At 49.2% G+C, this 20,686-nt stretch overlaps 1 protein-coding gene across 1 annotated transcript in view; it reads right to left on the bottom strand.

Annotated features, from left to right (window-relative positions):
• Positions 1–20,686, bottom strand: part of ANKH (ANKH inorganic pyrophosphate transport regulator) — a 123,581-nt gene that overhangs the window by 4,396 nt on the left and 98,499 nt on the right. Inside the window, exons 8-9 of the mRNA XM_080680353.1 lie at positions 17,356–17,451; positions 626–755 (exon numbers count right to left, since the gene is read on the bottom strand). Of these exons, the coding sequence (XP_080536479.1) occupies positions 626–755; positions 17,356–17,451 (226 nt within the window). The remainder of the gene's footprint in view (positions 1–625; positions 756–17,355; positions 17,452–20,686) is intronic.

The raw sequence follows: 20,686 nt of genomic DNA, 5'->3' as shown, positions 1-20,686 counted from the left end.
AGACATGATAGCATACTAAGCAACCGCTCTGCAGCCTGCTTTTCTCATTTCATAAAGCACTACCTCCTTCTTTACGGCACACCTCACACCACTCAGCCGATTTGCAAATTTTCTGGCTTCTACTTTGGCTGTGGGCTTGTCCTCTCTGGCCACATGCCCTCTGGCCTCAACTCTGCCCCTAGATTCTTGTCTCCAGCAGTCCCTCTCTTTCTCCGTCTGGATCCAGGTTTTACAGGCTACTCCCCTCACCCCAGTTCACTCCTGAAATTAACGTACCTACAATTTGACTTCTGGATATACAGTTCTAAGGGTTTGGACACAGGCCTAGGTTCGTGTCCCCGCTACAATCAGGGTGCGGAGCAGTTCTTTGCCCTCGAACTCCTCATGCTGTCCCTGGGGGTCTGCTTTCTTTTTCCTGTGTTTGCCACCGCTCTCCTTTAAGAAACTGATTATTTCTGTGGGCATTGTGTCGTGAACTTTCATCCTCCTGGGCCATGTCTCCGCCTCTTTCCAGGCCACTGTGAAGATTTATGGTTTTGTTTGGGACACGATTGCAAACACTTGCAAAGACTGAGCCAGGCAGGGGGGTGAGGAGGGACTTGTCTTTCGTTCGGTTTTGCTTTACCTGGGACGGGGAAGAAGGAGAAGATCCGCAAAGGAATGACGCAGAGCTCTGCGAAGGCGAAGTCCACGCCGATGATGTCTATCAAAATCTTCTCGGACACGTTGGGGGTCCAGAACATCACAAAGCAGAGCTGGGGGTGGGGAGCGGGTAGGAGTCAGCCAGGTTGTGAGGAAAAGGCATCAAGGAGTGGAATGAGAAAGCCAGGCATTCTAATGTCCCGAGGAGCTCAGAGGGAGGGTGACCCGCTCAAGCAGGAGGCTGGCATACTGGTCCTCAGGCCGCCATCACCCTGCTCTGTTCTCACCGCTGGTACAGGCCCCCGCCCACCTACCACATCTCCACATCTGCCCCACAGAGGCCCGGGCAGCGGGCAGATATAGACACACTGAGTGGGTAAGGGGGCCGGTGAGCGGGGCCAGTGGGCTCCCATGGAAGGCTTAGCTGGACTGCTAACCAGCTCAGTCCGTTCAGGGGGAACATGTCTGTTAACACAATTCTTACAGCTTTCACCCAATAATAAAAAGTGCTCTGGAAGCATCTGGATGCATGCAGCACCCCTGAATCAGCATAGCCAATGGAGATGGAAACAGCAATGCTGAGATTAACCACAGGCCCGGAAGCCTGCAAGAGATAGTTCAGAGAATGAGAGACCACAGCCATGAGGTGGGGAACTCTGGATACTGAACCCCTTTGAGAAAGTGGGAACTGAACTGGACGGGGGGAAAGCGGAGTGAAAATCCCACCAGTTCCCAAATAATTCTCTCTCTTCCTGAAGGTGCAAGTGAGTGATTCTTCTCTGAAACGAAAGTGAATGCGTTATAAAATGAATGACAGTCGTTCGAAAACAGAACACTGACATTTTAGACTGTAACACCCTTTAGGCCTTGGGCAAATTAGGTTTCCTGAAATTAGGCTGGTCCTGTTTACTTTGTCATGTTGAAATATTAAAAAAAAAAAATACCGGGGAGGATCTAGAATATGTTTCACTTGATAACTGCAATGGAGCTTTAATTCTGCCATATCCTTTTCAGCATCTGGGAAGAATATCTCTGGGGGTATTGCAGCCTATTTCCAAAATGACAGATGCATCATCATTTAACCCTATGCCTGCTGCCCCTACTTACAGCCCACCTCTGACATGAAGGAAAAAATATTTCCTCAGACGTCGCAACTCGGAGCTCCGAGGCTTTATCACCGCGTGCCCCGGGCAAGTGGCCTTGTCATCGTTTTTCCCATGGCAAAGCCGCCAGCCTGAAACAGTGCGGTATCGCTCACGCCTACAGCTCAGGGATGGCGACAATTTCGTGTCGCAACTTCAAAACGACACTGAGCAGGGCAGTGGGAAATATCCGGACTTGATTTGTGCCTCAGGACCCAGGAAGATTAAGCCACACTTACTGAAGGACCACACTCTGCTAAAAATGAGAGCTTCCGGGACAATCGCTGTCATGCCGTGTGTATTTAGGAGCCAGCGATGACCTGAACGTGAGACGATGTCCCCTGTTGCAATCTCTTGGCTTTGGGAAATCACTGCACAATGGCCTTTCGGTTACAACAGGCCAAGGGGAAGGGAGGGAGTCACCGCATGTCAGAGAGGAGGGTGCAGCCAGCGCCTGTGGCAAAGCCAGGTGATTCCCCGCTCTGAGCTCTCTGCTTGGGTGATGGGCACCCCAAGGCGTTTCACGGCCTTGGAAGACCTTGGAGTCCAGTTGGAAGACAGGACCGTGGTGAACACACCCACATCACTTGAGACATTTCCAAAAATACCCAGTAACCTGGGCCGGTGACCACAAAATGTTAAGGTTTGGTGGATCCCTCACAGAGCTTCCCAGGAGGGTGGTTTCGATATTCCATTTCTCAAATGCCACAGTGTGATTCAACGTGGCACCACTGAACCACTCTCTTCTGTCTGGCACTATCTGTGCCAAGTGTGCCCTGAATGCCCCATCAGGCCACATGCTCCTGAGGCGCCTCTTCAGAGCTGTCTGCCACGCCCACCTAGAGCCTAGGCCGGGCCTTCTAGAACAATGCAGCCTAATGCCGTCAGCCTGGGGATCGAGCAATCACAGGTCATTATTGAAAGCGAAGGAATGCCACGGGTAACGTATCGAAGCTTCCTTTCTTTTTCTTCCGGAAGTCTCTGAATTAGGCCCTTTGCCTTTGCCATGCTTCCAGATGAAAATGCTCCTTGCCTGCCAGTAAGTCCCTAAAAACGTGACTATTTCTTGCATTGCCCGGAGAGGAATATCTGCAACATAGCAATAGGTCCGGTGCTGGTTAGAAGCTGCAGTTCCTCTCTGCAGGTCAGCGTTCCCTAAGGCCGTGGTTGGCAAACTGCGGCTCGCGAGCCACATGCGGCTCTTTGGCCCCTTGAGTGTGGCTCTTGCACAAAATAACACGGCCTGGGTGAGTCTATTTTAAAGAAGTGGCGTTAGAAGAAGTTTAAGTTTAAAAAATTTGGCTCTCAAAAGAAATTTCAATCGTTGTACTGTTGATATTTGGCTCTGTTGACTAATGAGTTTGCTGACCACTGCCCTAAGGAACGTGTGGAGCCCCAGCTAACAACCAGAGCAAAGGTAACCAGTCGGTTTCAGAAAACAGGAAGCTGTAGAGGTGAACCTAACAAAGAATATTTCAGGAAAGTGTCATTCAAATGAGTTCACCCAGAGGAGGCTTGGCTCAGAACATGCCCTCCCAGTTGACCACGACATGCTGTGTTCCTCAAATATTTGCAGAGCTTAACGACATTGACTTTCCCAAACCAGGAAAACAAACCTAATAAACTACTGACAATGAACGTGATTTGTTCCTTAGAGCAGCTGCAGGGCTGGCTTTTCTGCTGCAGACTTGCTGTCAATCTTGTCTCATTAGGAAGCAGCCAGCTACATAGAAGCACCCACCCAGTGCCCAGATCTTGGTTTTTCTATTTATTTCCCAATAGTAGGAACCAGGGCTGCCTGGAGAAATGGCTCGTTCTAGATCCGCCTGGAATAATATGTCAAAGGACACAAGAGCCCAGCAGGAAGTGTTCTCCATGGGCAAAGCTGGAACAATTTTGGCAACAAAATAAATACTGTAGTACTGAATACAGAGTATACAACAAATACCTATGAGTCAATCCTATCTAATAAAGAGGGGATATGCTCATTGACCCTCATGCTGTCACAAAATGGTGGCACCCACAGCCAATGAGGGAATACGCTAATTGACTGCCCCGCCCTCAAAGATGGTGGTGCCCACAGCCACAAGATGGGGGCTCCCAGTCTCCTCAGCCCCGCCCGGGGGGCATGCACATGGCAAGGCTGGGCCCACCCCCAGGTGGGCCTGGCCACTCCGCACGCCTGCCTCTGGAGTCCCCCAGTCCCCTCAGCCCGCCAGCTGCCCAGGGCCGGCACGAGGTGCAGGTAAGCCTTGGATGGCGGCTGCCCAGGGCCACCTGAGGCTCAGGTAACCAGGGCCGGCCAAGGCTTGCGCTGCCGGCAGTGGCAGCAGCAGAGGTGTGATGCATGCAGCACCCCTGAGGGCTCCCGGACTGTGAGAGGGGGCAGGCTGGGCTGAGGGACACCCCCCCCTCCAGTGTATGAATTTTCATGCATCAGGCCTCTAGTCTATATATATAAAAGCCCAGTGAACTAACAGCGGAACGACCAGAATGACCGGTCAACCAGTCACTATGATGTGCACTGACCACCAGGGGCAGACGCTCAATGCAGGAGCTGCCCCCTGGTGGCCAGTGTGCTCCCACAGTGGGAGCGCCACTCGGTTGACTGATGAGCGGCACTCCCGCAGCAGGCTGATCCCCACAGGCCACGCCCCCCACCAATGCACGAATCCCGAGCACAAGGCTTCTAGTATTGATATAAATAAGCAAATAGGGTCAGATCTCTGGCCCAGAATTTTATCTAATTCATGTAGATACTCCCTTCCCAGGGAGGTGAAGCATACCTATACCTCCGCATCCAGAAGTGTGGGCTGACCATAGCAACTCCCCTCCAAGGAGAGCTCGGCATGGAAAGGGGGAAAGAGTACCTTTACAGTGGAGAGACCTGGCAACCATGACCTCGGGAGGTGGTCAAGGTCAACATCAGCAGTGATGAGTCATGCTGATGGCATGTGCTCCTGATAAGATGTGAGGAGACTCACACTTGACCCAGGTGATCTTCCTCCCCAAATCCAAAGCCCCCTCTAACCACGAGAAAAACCTCAGACAAACCCAAGTTGAGGCACATTTACACAAAACCTAACCGGCACTCCTTAACACTGGGAACGCCTCAAGAACAAGCCAAGTCTGGGAAACACACACCAGAGGGGGCTAAGGAGATAAGATGACAAGGGCTGTGAGAGAAAAGCTAGTGCAGTGGTCGGCAAACTCATTAGTCAACAGAGCCAAATATCAACAGTACGATTGAAATTTCTTTTGAGAGCCAAATTTTTTAAACTTAAACTTCTTCTAACGCCACTTCTTCAAAATAGACTCGCCCAGGCCATGGTATTTTGTGGAAGAGCCACACTCAAGGGGCCAAAGAGCCGCATGTGGCTCACGAGCTGCGGTTTGCCGGCCACTGAGCTAGTGAAACCTGAATCAACTGTGCAATTCAGTTCATAGTAACGTGTCAATGTTCATTCCTTAGTGTGACAAATGAATCACAGCCAAGTGAGGGATGAAGGGTGTGTGGGAACTGTGTGCTATTTTCACAATGTTTGTGTAAACCTAAAATAATCCTGAAATAAAAAGGTTATGAAAGAGAAGAAAGAAAGGAAGAAAGGAGGAGACCTATGACCCAACACCCTTTTATTTGACAGGCTATGTGATTCTTTTTCTGAGGACCAGATACTGACCATGAGATTTTTACTTTGAACTTTGAAACATTTATTGGCATTTCAACATATATTCATCGCTCGTAAAGTATAGTCCATTCCAGACATACCTTCTGCCTTCACGATCACTGGCATCTCCTTTCTTTCATTACATTAGCCTCCTTGGAAACTAACCCCCATTGGGCTGCAGCCCTTGTATTCACAGCCTTCCCATGCAGTTTCTGGTTAGTGTATGTGCCGTGGTCAGATTTCTAGTGATGGTCTGGTTGGGCAGATCAAGGAGTAATTTAGCATCTTCCTTAGAAGCAACCTGTTAAGCAGGCTTTAATGTATGGAGTTGTTCCACTTTAAAGGCAGCATTTAACCTTTCATTTCTAAATCCCTATAATGATGAACGAAGTGATGACTAAGTTTTACCATAGATTAAGGTCCCCACATAGGATTATAGTGTGCATTAAGGAGGAAGCAAGTCCCAACCCTTACAGATATAACAACCCATCTGAGATGCTACAGTCTGAATCCACGTGACTAGGCCAGTGGTCGGCAAACTCATTAGTCAACAGAGCCAAATATCAACAGTACAATGATTGAAATTTCTTTTGAGAGCCAAATATTTTAAACCTAAACTTCATCTAATGCCACTTCTTCAAAATAGACTCTCCCAGGCCGTGGTATTTTGTGGAAGAGCCACACTCAAGGGGCCAAAGAGCCGCATGTGGCTCGCGAGCCATGGTTTGCCGACCACGGGCCTAGACCCACAGAAGGGGGATCCTCCTAAGGCCTGCTTTCTCCCCCACAGAGTCTGTTTCTGACCCGCCCTGGGACCGTCTCAGATTCTTTCCCAAGAAGGTGGGATTTGAAGAAGCCAGTTGTCTCCATCAGCATTTGGACTCGGAGCACCCACCAACCCAGCCACAGCGGGGCAGGCATTTCTGCTCAGCCGGAGAGGGTGCCAGCCCACAAGGGAACATTGCCAAGAGCCCTGGTTTTGACGTCGTTCCAGAGCTCCCTAAGCTCCCGCCATTACCCTGAATAATCAGGATTAGTACCAAGCCAGAGAGTCTTGTCCCCTGCAGTTAGAAGAAGTGAAATGTATGCAGCTGTTATGCATTAAAATTGCTGGCCCTGGGCATCATTTTCATTTGGAGCCTTTACTTAGTAAGAGAAGTTCAACGACTGTTTAATTGGGTTTAAGTCTCCACTGCCTAAACCTGAGGTTAACCCTCAACAATACCGCATACAAAGAGGTGGTCACAGCCTGGCTTGGGGCTGCAAGATGGTGAGTAAATTGATTTACATTCTGGTGCCAGCTCCTTAGCCCTCGGATGACCAGACCACCAGTGTGTCTGTGGCCCCGTGATCCGCATAGATGCTTCTACCCTCGAGGGGCACAGTGAGTGGGACCAGTTGGTCTTACTCTCATTATTGTAAAAGGTTTCCTGGGACCGGAGTAAAATGCTACCAGTGAGCTGTCTGTAGGTGGTGAGATTAGGATTGATTTTATTTTCCTCTTTGAATTTCCCCCTGTTTTCCACAAAGAGCATGTGTTTCTTTTTCTTTACCAGATTTTTTTTTTTTTTTTTAAATAACAGGGGCCCCTGTATCTGTCCATCTTAATAAGTATTTAGGACAGGGATGAGCAAAGTCCTGATTCAGAGTGAGGGGCTGACAGCTGGGTTTTACAGACAGCATCTTGGGACACTGCGCCTGGTGTCACTCCCCAGAAGGCACACTAATTTGATTTCCCTGTGGATGGAGGGGCCCGAACAAGGCAGGACACTGTCAGATATCACACACGCCTACCTTGCTTGAGGAGAGAGAGAGAGAGAGAGAGAGAGAGAGAGAGAGAGAGAGAGAGAGAGAGAGAGAGAGAGCTGATGTACACCCCAGGAATGCCATTTGGCCTTTGGTTCTTAGCATCAACTTGCACTGGCTGCACACAGGTGGCAGGTGGGTGGGTGGGTGGGGTGGGAAAGTTCATCAGCGTTTTGTGGGTCATGGTTATGACTCCAGCTTTTGGTCCCAGAGAGACAGGAGCCATGGGAGGTGGCAGGTGGAGGAGTGATGTGATGATTGCCATTTTGACAGGCTGGGTGAGGATGGAGTATGGGGGTGGGGGTGCAGGGCAGAAGCAGAGAGTCCTGCCAGGGGGATACAGTAACATAAGGGAGATGGCCTGGGATCATCAGGAGGTGGGGAATGGCGGAACTGGAGGTATCTGAACTTAGTGCTAACAAGATGTGCTGAGGGACCCGTGTGGGGTATGAGGAGAGTGATGTGAGGTGAGTGAGTGTTTCTCTAGCTTCAGGCTGGATGCTTGGCCGCCCTCTGGGGACCCTCTGGCCTGTCCTCTCCACGGTTTCTCACTCTCACGTGCTGACTACCAGCTGAACCAGATGGGGTCACTCCCTAGAGCCCTCCTAAGGCTAACAGCGAGCCCATGAGAAATCACCACATCCCCCCTGGATGACACGGCATCCCATTAGGATGACTCTTGGCACCAGGGGAGTCCCAATTCTGAAGAAAAAAATATGCCCTTTTACTAGAGTGCAAACCCCTAAAGTCTACATAATGTGTGAAAGGGCCGATGAGCCCACTTTCTGGTGAGGAGCATGATAGAGGGTGGCAGGGAGTGAGCCTGTCCTGATGGCCAGAGGAAGGGGGCTATTGCCCTGCAGAGCTGAGCATGCTCTGAAGGGGGGTTGGGTAACAAGCCAGATGGGTGTGCAGGAAAACCGCAGCACAGCACGGGAGAACGTTACAGGGAGGGAGCACTTTCTGAGGAAGGATCGTTAGCATTATTACCATATGTAACAATATATATTATAATGCATAATATATAATGCACATTGGATTACAATATATACTATTATTACAATGGTATACGGAGAGGAGATGCAGGGGACTTTTTATGTAAGGTCAGGCAGGTACAATTTTTATGGGGCTGAAATAGATGGAGTAAACTCCATCTACTACTGAGAAACACAGAGCTTTGTTTTCAGTTAAAGTAGGGAGCTTGGATGGGCACTTTACACAATGTTTTCGTAGTACCTAGTATTCTCAATGTGGCTTGTTGACCATCATAACCACTGTTACACTTCTATCTGGAATAGCTTCATAAGGGAGTTGACGAAACCACTATTATAGCACATCTAACGGTAAAACGTTAACATTTTCAGATATCGTTTTAAAATCAGTTGTTTTTAAAGAATATGGAAGCGAACTCACCCCAAATGTCATTTAGATTTAATGAAACTGCCAAACAGGCACACTTCGTCAGATCACTGAGTGCTCCTTTCTGACCTAAGCCACACAATTCTCAGGAAGGCCAAAACACACCTCAAACAGCAGGGGGCGCCATGCACCAAGCCTGCAGAGGGCGCTCAGGCTGTCAAACCTCTGCCCATCAAACCTCTGCCCATTCCATCCATTTGCGGAATGTTTAATTCTTTCCTATTCTTACTCCGATTTGAAGAGTATTTAGGAGATTCCAATCCAGCTTCTGTTTAGCCTTTACTTTTCCGTGACTGTTAACAGAAACTGGATGGCAGCTGGCGGCGACAGCAGCACAACAATGTGAACGTACTGACCTGCACACTTAGAAATGGTCCAGATGCCAAGTTTTAAGTCAGGTGTATTTTTATCACAATTAAAACTACTTTTAAGAAATTGGAGCATGCTCATAACATCGCGGTGTGCTCCTTCACTTGCTAATTGTTTTAAGACTGCATTGTGGATCTGTACTGCCTTTTTATCACAAGGGCTTCGGGAGAGTTTTGGGGACCATTCTTTTTTTTTTAAAAAAAAATATATTTTATTAACTTTTTACAGAGAGGAAGAGAGAGGGATAGAGAGTTAGAAACATCGATAAGAGAGAAACATAGATCAGCTGCCTCCTGCACATCTCCTCCTGGGGATGTGCCCGCAAACAAGGTACGTGCTCTTGACGGGAATCGAACCTGGGACCCTTCAGTCCACAGGCCTACGCTCCATCCACTGAGCCAAACCGGTTAGGGCTGGGGACCATTCTTAATTGCTTTACTCTCCTCTGAGTTCCCCTGAACAAACCAGTCAACCCCTCAAATCCGCAATAATGATAGCTTAAAAAGTGAATGCTGGGCTACTGAAGTATGAAGGGGGGCAGAGGGTCTGTGGGAAGGAGGGAACTCATCAATGATCACACACCAAAGGCTTTCCATTGGTGATTTCATTTAACCCTCATAAAATCCTGGGAGAGGCAGGATTTCCTATTCCTTTTCCAAAGGGGTCATCAGGGCCTAGAAGGGCTGTGTGACTTGGCTCAGGTCACCCGCTGGTAAAGGGTGAGGCCAGGATTTCAACCCCGGCCTTGGGGACTCAGAAGCCTTGCTCCCTCCGTATTTCCGGGATGTCTGAAGCTGCCCGAAGAGCCCAGTGGCCCAAACTATGCTCCCAGAGGCGCCATGAGAGGGTTTTCAATTTGGCTGATTTACCTTTGGTCCTTTCTGACCTCCCCACAATGCACAAGAGAGTCATTTTCTGCCGGATCCTGGGAACAATGAGAAGGCAGTCTGGGGCGCGGGGGTGGGGCTGCCGGGCAGAAACAAAGCCTCAAACAGGCTGTCCTTGTTGGAGACACAGGGTCAGCGTGGCACCACGGCCATGGCTGGAATAAGGCCTGTGGTGTCCCTGCCCCATGGCGGAGTGACAGCTCATGGGTGAGGTCAGCAGCAGGAAGCTGAGGCTGGGTCCCTATGCCAGTGGGAACAGCATAACGGTATTTTAAGATGAGCTGAACCTCACTGAAGGGGATTATCGCAGCATGTCACAGAGAGAGCCCGACTGCCTCCTTCTCTGATGGCCGCCTTTTGCTCTCCTCCCCTGTTGGCCTGGGCCCTCAGGCCTAAGATTCTGAAGCTTTGGAACTAAAATGTTTTAAGTCCTCTTGGCCACAAGGGCCCTGGCAGGCAAGGTATGACCAGGCGATTCCCCGTGTTGTCTGCAAGTCACCTCCTCTCCAACCTAATCCCCCAGACAAGGCTGATCTCGGGAAGCTGGGGGCCCATGGACATAGCCTGATGGCCCAGGAGGAGATGCCGCTCATGTGCAGGACAGCGACCATGTCCTCAGGCAGGCCCTGCAGGGAGAGGGGTCAGGAGGCAGGCAGGAGGGCAGAGTTTGGGGCTCACTCATAGGGAGGAACAGGGCCTTCCACCAAGAAGCGGGCGAAGGAAAAATCAGAAAGAGAAAAGGAAAACCAGCCGAGGACAGTGTCACAGACGGCAAGGCATGAGCAGGGGATGGAGGAGTGGGCCACATCAGACATGAAACATGAGAACCGGACAGGGCCCCTGGAGCTGGGCAATGAGACAGTGGGGGCCTCGGTAAGCTCTGTAAGGAGATAAGAGATGGGCAAAGACACCAATCAAAGGAGCGATCCCGGAAGGAAGTAGGGCCCCCTTGCTCCCCGAGAGGAGGCAGGTGGCTGGGCAGGGGGACAGAGGGCCTGGTAGCCAGGAAGGTGGGGAAGGGTGCTTTCAGGTAATTGTCTCAAGAAGTTCGAATGTCAAGGAGAGGAGAAATGTAGTCTGCCTGCGGAAAAAGAGACGTTTTTATGTTTCCTTTAATTTGCTTAAAGATTGGGAGCCTTAAATATATTTAAAGCAGTGAGTTGGGAGAGGCTGAAACCGGAGAGAGAGGGAGAAACAGAGGCAGTGCCTGAGCAGAAAGGCGCGGTGGAGCAATGCAGGTGAATATGCACTGAGGTGCCCTCAAACTCGGGGTGCATGTCCACGGCGGGTCATGAATACATACGCAGGGAGTGCAGGGCTGCTGGGCTCCTGGACATCCGATTACCTGCAAATGTGTCCCGTTAGGGGGGCCTTCCCTGACCATCTTGTCAGGCTTCTCCCTCACCTTCTTTTCTTTTACTTAATTTTCTCCCGAGCACCTGTGACTCTCTGTTGCAAGCTGCATAATGGCCACCCCAAAAGATATATTCACCCCCAGTCCCCAGCACAAGTATTCATTACTTTATATGGTAACAGGTGTGATTAAGTTAAGGGTCTTGAAATAAGATTAGCTGAGATTGTCTGGGTGGGCCCGAAATACCATCACAAATGTCCTTGTGTAAGATCCAGGCAAAGGAAGTTTTGAGGCAGACACAGAGGGGAAGAGGGGATGTGAAGACAGGGGCAGAGATGGGAGTCACGGAGTCACAGAGTCACGTGGCCAAGGAATGCAAGCAGCCACCGGAGCTGGAGGCAAGGGACAGATTCTTCTCTAAAAGTCACTGGACGGAGTGTGACTGCTGACACCTTCATTTCAGCTCCATGACCTAAACTGACCTCTGGCCTCCAGAACTGTGAGAGAATAAATTTGCTGTTTTAAGACATCAGCTTTGTGGTAATTTGTCACAGCAGCCACAGGAAACTAATACACTCCACCGTGCATGCTTATTGCCTGTCTTCTCTCTGAGATTATAAATTCCGCAAGAAAAGAGCCTATGGTCTGGCCTGTGGTCTGAGCATCAACCTATAAACCAGGAGGTCATGATGCGATTCCTTGGGCTGGGTCCCCGGTCGGGGGCAAGGAGGAGGCAGCTGATCAAAGAAACATCAATGATGAGAGAGAATCATTGAAGGGAGAGGGAGAGATAGAAACATCAATGATGAGAGAGAATAAATCTCTTCCTCTCCCTTCCTCTCTGAAATCAATTTAAAAAATTAATAAAAAAGAAAAGAGCCCGTAGATCTCTTTCACTGTGGTGGTCCCAGAGCCTGGGGCAACATATGTAGGGTGTCAGACATGTGTAAAATGACTTCGGGAATAAATATGTATGTGTTCTTTCTCTGGAGAGCCGTGCCCGTAAACAGAGAACCCCTCAGCATCATCTATCTCTTTGAAAGTGTCTGTTCCACAGCCCCAGGCTTTGATAATCACATCTTAATGCATACACGTGTGGCTTATAATCTCCCCTTGCTGGCATTTCTAATTTGGTTGGTGTGTACAGATCTATGGGACGTCTAAGCCAGAAGCCTAAATACATCACTTTCTCTCTTTCTGCTCTCACTGCAGCTTGTGGGGAACTGACATTTCAAATTAGCAAGACAACCGACCACTGGAGCGGGCACTGTCTGCCCCTGGCACTGGAGGCTACAAACAGGAAGGTGTGATGGGGCATCCAGAGCCTTCCCAGGCCTCAGGGAGGAAAACGTTATTCATTGGCATCCATTATACCAAGAGCCGCCGGGGCTGGAGGCAGGGGACAGACACTTACCCTCACTCGGAATCCCCTGGCTCTGGGAATGCTAGGTGACAGCACCCATGCTTTGCTGACACCAAGCCTGCTGCTATGTAAGCTATGGATTCTTTTTAAAGTCTTAAAAGGTGGGTCTTCTTATTCCTCCTATGGCAGCTAGGGCGTCTGAGGCTGGTATGTTTAAGTGACCATCCCAAAGCCATCCAGCTGGTGGGCGATGGAGCCAAGGCTTGAACCCAGGCCCTCGGGCTTCAAGGCCCACATCCATAAGCACTGTGCTATGTGGCCCTGAATTCAAGCTTGAGCTAAATCCCTCTTTTTTGGCCCTCTCTTCTCAACTCATTAAAATAAAAGAGGGCAGTCAGGTGCCACAAGAGTCCCAGAGGCATGCAGGGCATCAGTTCAGAGGCGCTGGCTTGGCGGGTGCCCCATGGCTTTCTAGAAACTTCTTCTTCTTCTTTTTTTTTTTGTAAAGGCCAATTCTTTCTTCAAACCACATGGTTAAGTGCCATCTCTCAGAGACAGACAGGCTCTTGCAAACCTCCCGGCACCTGGTTAAAGGTGAGTAGGTTTTCTAGGCACTATTGTTTTCTCAGCATCACGTCCTGGTTCTCTGAACCTTGTTCAGAAGGTCCGAGGAGACCCCCAGAATAACCTCGTGGCACAACCTGTGTTGACTTCACTGTGCCGGAACCAGTGGGCCATCTGACCCAGAGCTGGAAATGCAGTAGTAAACTCATTAGGATAAAAATAAGAAATGTTTTCAGCAAAGGCCCTATGTCACTCTGCAAACAGCAACTTTACTTTCCAGGTCACTTTTGTAGTTTGTCAGCCAGGAGGAATACCTCTGTGGAACCAGGTGGTTTTTTTATTGTTTTCCTTAGTTCCTGAGCCTAATGGTTTCTGGCTTCATTAAACACACAAAATGGCCACTTAGCATGCTAACTGGGTGTTTGTGTCCTTGTCATGCTCATTTAACACACTACCTGATGGACCTTCCTCTGCTGGGTGTTTCTTAATATATTTGAGATCGTTTACAAAAACTACTTTGAGGTGTTTGACTTGGGCTTTGCTGACTCCCCGCATGCTGACCTGATGTCAGTCAATAGGACATGGAGCGTTTCAGGCCACCAGGAACGTGCTCGTGGTCAGAGCCTCGGCGCACCTGGGGGTGTGAGCAGGTGCTGAGATCGGAAACCGAGACGCCATGAGCACCACAACGTGTCTGGCCCCCAACTCGTATTGTGATTATTTTAGGAGGGCCTGCACTAGGCATTTGATCCAGCTGAGGTCTGGGCCCTACACACTGTAATGTGCCCAGACTGCTTCTGTCTTTAAACTGAGATGAATACAAATGATTAAAAAAAAAAAAGCCATAGAGAGTAATAAAATAAAATTCCTGGACGTCTCTGAGTCAATCCCCACTGATTTATTTTACCATTTTCATGCACAACAGTTTGTGACCGCCAGCTACCAAACCCTTCCCTGAAAATTGGGGACTATTTTGGCTTTTCAGTATTAATAGGGAGTGGATTTTGTAAGGGCCTGGCTGAGGTGCGGTGCATTATTCGACTAATGGAAAGCAGGATAAAACCAAAAAAGCAAAGTAACTTAAATCTAGCACAGATACTTCTAGTGGATGCTATGATGCCAATTACACCCCCCCCCGCCCCCGCCAAAGCCATTCACAAAGATATAATTCAGCATCTAAGTGTGGGCACAGGGCTGTACCATGTGAAAACCATGTCTAAGCAAATCCTCCACTCAGATTATTACATAGAAAATATGGAAGCACAGCAAAAGGCAGTATTGCCTCACAGTAGTGGGGTGTGGGCAGGGCCATGCTCCCTCCGCAGGTGTCAGGGGAGGATCTGTTCCAGGCATCTCCTGCCTTCTGGCAGCATAACTCGAGTCTTCCCATGGCGTTTGTGTGCATGTCTGTATCCAAATGCCCCCGCTTATAAGAACACCAGGCATGCTGGGTGAGGGGTCCACCTAACCCACCTTAACCCTATTTCCAAACGAGGCCACATTCTGAGGTACTGGGAGTTAGGACTTCGACATAGGAATTTTTGGTGGACACAATTTAACCCATACAAATCAGAATAGAAGATCCATGTTTGCGTGCCAATTCACACTTTCCCTTTTTACCACCCACTGACATCAAAAAGCAAAACTCGCAAAGATCCAGAGTAAACACCTATTTTAACTTCTTTTAAAAAAGAGAACCAGATCCTTAAGTAGTACCAGTCACTAGCCTCAGACCTTATACCCCAGTGTGGGAAGCAATGTAATTTATGGCATACTAGCAGGCTCCCCTACCTCTCGGCATTAAGTGACAGCAACACACACACACACACACCACCAGCACCACCAGCACCAGCACCAGCACCAGCACCACTATCACCATCAGCAGCACCACCACCAGTACCACCAGTACCAGCACCATCACTATCACTACCACCACCAGCACCACCGGTACCACTAGCACCAGCACCAGCACCAGTACCAGCACCATCACCATCACCATCACCATCACCATCACCATCACCATCACCATCACCATCACCATCACCATCACCACCACCAGCACCACCTGCTCGTGTGGTTCAGAGGAAGCGGGTGGGGCATGAAGAATGAGCCTGCAAGGCTGGCTTCTAGCTGGTATACGGACAAGTTACTCACCCTCCCTGAGTCATTTCCTTTCCTAAAATATGATGGGTCATCTCCAAGTTCCTTTCCAACAGAGGTTTCCGAGTCTCTATTTTCTTGGTGGAAATCTACCCTCAGGTACTTCTAGTTACAGAAGGTAGCATTAGAATAACTAAATTTAAAAAAACCTCTACATGGGAAAACAAAATATATTTCTAGATCTTAGATAGTGGTCATTTCAAAATAAACCTGTGCTTGATTTAGAAGTACAGATTACTGCCCGTGAGCTGAAGGAGAGATAAAATATCCTCAAATCCAATCTGGTCGAGTTCCCCCTCAGACTCACTGTAGCGATGGGAAGATGGTTAAATGGAGTGAAAGGAGACAGACGAGGAGAGCCAGCAACAACCCAGAGCTTCCAGCTTTCTATGCGAAAGGGGTCCAGGTCACAGAACCTGGCACCCCAACCAACTTGACGTGAGACTCCCAGTCATTTAAGACATCTCCCAACACTGAGGCCTTTTCCTGCAACAGAAACCTTCTCTGTTTTTCCTAAACGACTCTTAAACAGATTCAAGGTTGTTCTGTGTTTTACTAATATTTTAGGGAATTAGGGAAAAACTTGCACACCATAGAGAGAAATAATGAAAACAGGGGAGCCGGGTTGCACGGGGTAACCTGTCCTGACGCGCACAGGCATGCTACCAGAAATTCCTCGGGTCAGGTGGCACTGGAATATATTTCTGACACCCTACCAGTTTCATGAGAGACAAATAGGTGGGAGGGGCTGGGTTGGAGTGACAGGCAGCTGAGGACAGACACAAGGTCATCAGCTGTCAGAGGTGTTTTGTGATGGGCTCTTTGACCCATGTTGCCCTTGTTACAATCGACTCAGGTGTTGGATCAATGAATCCAATATTAAGCTGTGGATTTTTAAAAAATCCATTAAAGATTTAAAACATACATAGGCTTGATTTTAAAGGACCACTGCCAGGACTCATCCAGCTAAACAGTTCTCGTGATGACAGTAAGAAGGGCTACGGTTACTGTGTCCCTGTCACCAGCAGAACCCAACACCTCTTGCTGCCTTAGGTCCCGCTATCAGTCACTGTTTCTGAGAATGGCACACACACAGGCATTTCAGCACAGGATCCTCATATTGTACTAGAAAAAAGGGGAATGTCTACAGGACTTGACAGGCAATGCGGACCACCACAACAAAGGGAGACCAATAGAGTTCAAAAGACCAGTACTTCCTTAGATCCTCTTCTTGTCTCCATCCAAAGTCTACCATGTAAGCTTGTTTATAAATGGTGTGTATGCTCGTTGGCTACAGTTAATAAGTGTTATAAACAACCTTAAATTATATACCATGTGCTTTGGATTACAGTGCGTGTACATGTTTTCTCCATGTTTTTGAGCATTATCTTCTACATCTGAACTGCCATGGGAGCTGATAAAGGAAGGATGTGTGCTGTTTAAAGCTGTGCAGTTGCCCACGGGCCCTGCCAGCTGCACAGTGTGAGGGGCCCCTGCTCACAGCTGTACCTGGAAAGACGGCACAGAGAGCGGGATGCTGTAGGTGCTCCATCGATACGTGTTGCGTGGAGAATAAATAAATATGTGACATCAGCATCAACGTAATTAGGAAAGGAACTTTCACCGGGGAAATCAAAATATCACCAATTAAGTTTGGAAAAGGGACAGGGATGGTAATACGTTTGTCTCCGGCGGTTCAAAAACGGGCTGGAAATTATTCAGCAAGACAAGAGTATGATTAAAATGGAAGGCGAGGCCTGCCTTCCTTCAGCATGTAAGAAGTCCCAAGAAACACCACGACCCTTGCTTCCTGGATTCAATGGCTCCCTCAAATAACCATCGCTCGTATTTTGGGATGAAAATGTTTTGAAGAGCTTATTAATTAACCTAGCATAACCTCACATTTTGGGACACACGGCATCTCCTTTTTAATATAACCATTGCTCCTTTTCCCAAAACACGCGAGGGGGTGTCTCCTTACCGTGAGCGACAGGGCCATGCACACGAACGTGAACCTCTTGATGTGGGCCGCCGTGACCGTGCTGCTTGCGCTCACCAGTTTATTGCTGGGGTTGTTCTAGGGGGAGAAAGGACAATTGTCACTGGGCTCCGGGTCATCCTCGACTGACCGCATGTGCATCTCAAAAAGCATCTCACCCTGGATGGTTTGGCTCAGTGGATAGAGCACCCGCCTTTGAACTGAAGGGTCCCGGGTTTGATTCCGGTCAAGGGCACGCACCAGGGTTGTTGGCTCCTCCCCGGCCCGGGCCCTGGTCAGGGCTTGTGTAGGAGAAAACCAATTGATGTGTGCCTCTCACATTGTTATTTCTCTCTGTCTTTCCCTCTCTCTTCCACTCTCTCTAAAAATCAATTGAAAAATATCCTCGGGTGAGAATTAAAAAAAAAAAAAAAAAAAAGCATCTCGTTTGTGTTCTATGTGATGTGCGTAAACCACAGGTGGGGATCATCAGCCCAAGGGACATATAGGGCCTGTGAAATCATTTGGTCTGGCCCTGCCAAGGCATTAGGGGTGAGTTAATTAAATATTTGACCAAATATAGTAGGCTAATTTTAAGCTGATAATTTTGTATGGCCCAAGAATCCTATCTAATAAAAGAGTAATATGCAGATTGACCATCACTCCAACACACAAGATGGCTGCCCCCATGTGGTCAAAGATCCTGTCCCCATGTGGACACAAGATGGCCACCACAAGATGGCCAGCAGGGGAAGGCAGTTGGGAGGGACCAGGCCTACAAGGGAGGGCAGTTGGGGGTGATCAAGCCTGCAGTAGAGGGCAGTTAGTGGTGACCCGGCCAGCAGAGGAGGGAAGTTGGGGGTGACTGGGTATGCAGGGAAGGGCAGTTGGGGGGACCCAGGCCTGCAGGGGAGAGCAGTTGGGGGGTACCAGGCCTGCAGGGGAGGGCAGTTAGGGGTGACCAGGCCTGCAGGGGAGCAGTTAGGCATCAATCAGGCTGACAGGGGAGTGGCTAGGGGGTGATCAGGCTGGCAGGCAGAAGCAGTTAGGGGCAATCAGGAAGGCAAGCAGGCGAGCAGTTGGGAGCCATTAGTCCTGGATTGTGAGAGGGATCCCAGATTGGAGAGGGTGCAGGCTGGGCTGAGGGACAACCCCCCCGCCCCCCATGCACGAATTTCGTGCACCGGGCCTCTAGTGATATTATAAATCTCCAAATGGCCTTTGGCAGGAAAAAGGTCCCCTATTCCTGGTCTAAAGTATAGATTTCAAGTGACAGCTTGGAAGATGGCTGTCACTTTGAGTCTCTCTCTCAGACAGCTGTCAGGTTTCTGGATATGAACAGTATCCAGAGAGAGTTCTAGACTGAAGAGTGGCCAGTGCCTCCTGAGTCAGTCCCCTCCCTTTGATGCTGGGTGCCCAACAACCAGTCCAGGGCCTTGGCCGTGTGCACCCTCTCTTGGCCACTGTGGGCACCTCCCTGAATGCCATGGCCCTGCTCTGTGATCTTTGGGCCCTTCCTCCCCACCAACTGGACTCTAAGATGGAGTGAGCATTCAAGGCCCTGCTTGCCCTGACCCAGACTCCCTTCCCTGCCGTGACTTTTCAAGCTCAGTCCCAAAGGGAACCGTTTACTCTTCCCCTCACCCACTTGGTGCTTCCAGGCTTTTGTACTTTTGTTCCTCCTCCTCTCGTTAGATCTTCTAATCATAAAAAACACCCCTTTATTCAAGGCTCATCATCCTGACAGGACACTGGTTCCTTAAAGCCTCTCGGATCTTTCCCCTCCAAACTGCCTCTGCCCCTTCCTGTAGTGAGACCCCGAAGTCAGGGCTGGCGTCCTGGCCTGTACTCAGGGCTTGCGTCAAAGCCCCGTGAGGGGTGGGCTCGCTCTCTGAGATAAAGGACCATGTCTCTCACCCATCTCTTTAGCTCCTACAACTTAGTACAATCTTCCCCAAGCACAAAAAGTGCTCAACAGCCTTTGTGACATTGAATTTTAAGCAAATAACGCAGATGGCTCTGCTGACTTCTTACACATCCCTGAATCTGAGCCTTGCTGAGGCCACCCCAGTGCCACCGCTCAGCGAGCTATCACCCAGTCCAAGTGCGTGCCTGGCCCTCTACTGTGGAAACCAGCAGAGCAGAACAATTCCCTCCTCATTGTGGATCCAATTAGTCCCAGAGCAGACTAATGAAAACATACTCCGCATCCCGCCCAAGGAGACACACAGCAGAGATATCACAGGTCCAACTGGAAAAGAACTGTTGATGTTTCCCCAACTTCAGGGGCCAAAGCAATCTCTCCAATCCCATCCTCTTGCAGATGCAGCCAGCACCAACGCTGGATGAGCTGACACGGCCTCATCTCCAGTCTCTAATGCATAGCTGCTGCCATGGCCAAGTGCAGACCACAGTGGGGAGGACCTCTGTCCATCTCCACCCACTCCAGGGATCTGTGGGAGTGGTTCCCCGGGTGGGCCAAGTGAGAAGGCAGCCACCTGGAAGGAATTAAGCACAGGTCTCCTGGGGTGACAGTGACGTGCCACGGCTCCTTCAGGGACACTTTTATTTTTAAAATAGCAACTATTTCTGCAAGTACGGTTAGAATAAGCTAGCACGTATCACTAGATCGGCATCTGCGCTTTGTGTTGTTTGTCCAATCTGCTCAGAAACATGCTCTTTCGCAGATGAGAACTGAACATTAGAGAGAATTGTGCAAGTGGAAAACTCTAGTTCAATGTCGAGCTAGCACCCTCAGAAGTTATGAGAGAAATTTTAAATCTCTGATTCTGCAACCCATGAAGAGGCTGAGGATTTCAACTGTCAGTGCGGCGAATTCTGGAAGTCCACACAGAGGTGCCTAAGGTTTGGGTGAATAGAAGCATTCACAGGAATGGCCGGAGTGGCCCAGCAGAACGCCTGGAAACAATGGGTGGGGTTTCGAAAGGGCTCTGAGTAACTAACTCCAGCTTCTGGCTAGAAGTACGCTCGTTAAAGGAATTGTCTCACAGCGCCCAGCCTCTGCGGTCGTGCATAAAACAATGTTGTTCTTGGATGCGCCTAGCGAAGCTGTACAGTGCTGTATTGTTAAGCTTTATTATTTCAGGGGAGTCAAAAACAATTTCAGATGAGACTTTCATGGCTAGGAGGTTCTAACGCTTCAATACCTGCTATGCTCATCAAGTTTTATTATCTAATCTTGTTCTCCTAGAGCTAGAGATTTAGCAAGAAGACTTACACCCATTTTGGTTTTCTAGGATTTACTTGTATACACATGTTCCTTGAAATGAAAACAATGATTTCTATCAGTAGACTGGATGAAACCCATCAAACA

Source organism: Plecotus auritus (assembly GCF_963455305.1).
Source record: "Plecotus auritus genome assembly, chromosome: 7".
NCBI classification, from domain to species: domain Eukaryota; kingdom Metazoa; phylum Chordata; class Mammalia; order Chiroptera; family Vespertilionidae; genus Plecotus; species Plecotus auritus.
Note: the sequence above shows the minus strand (reverse complement) of the source record. Positions and strands in the feature narration are given on the sequence as shown.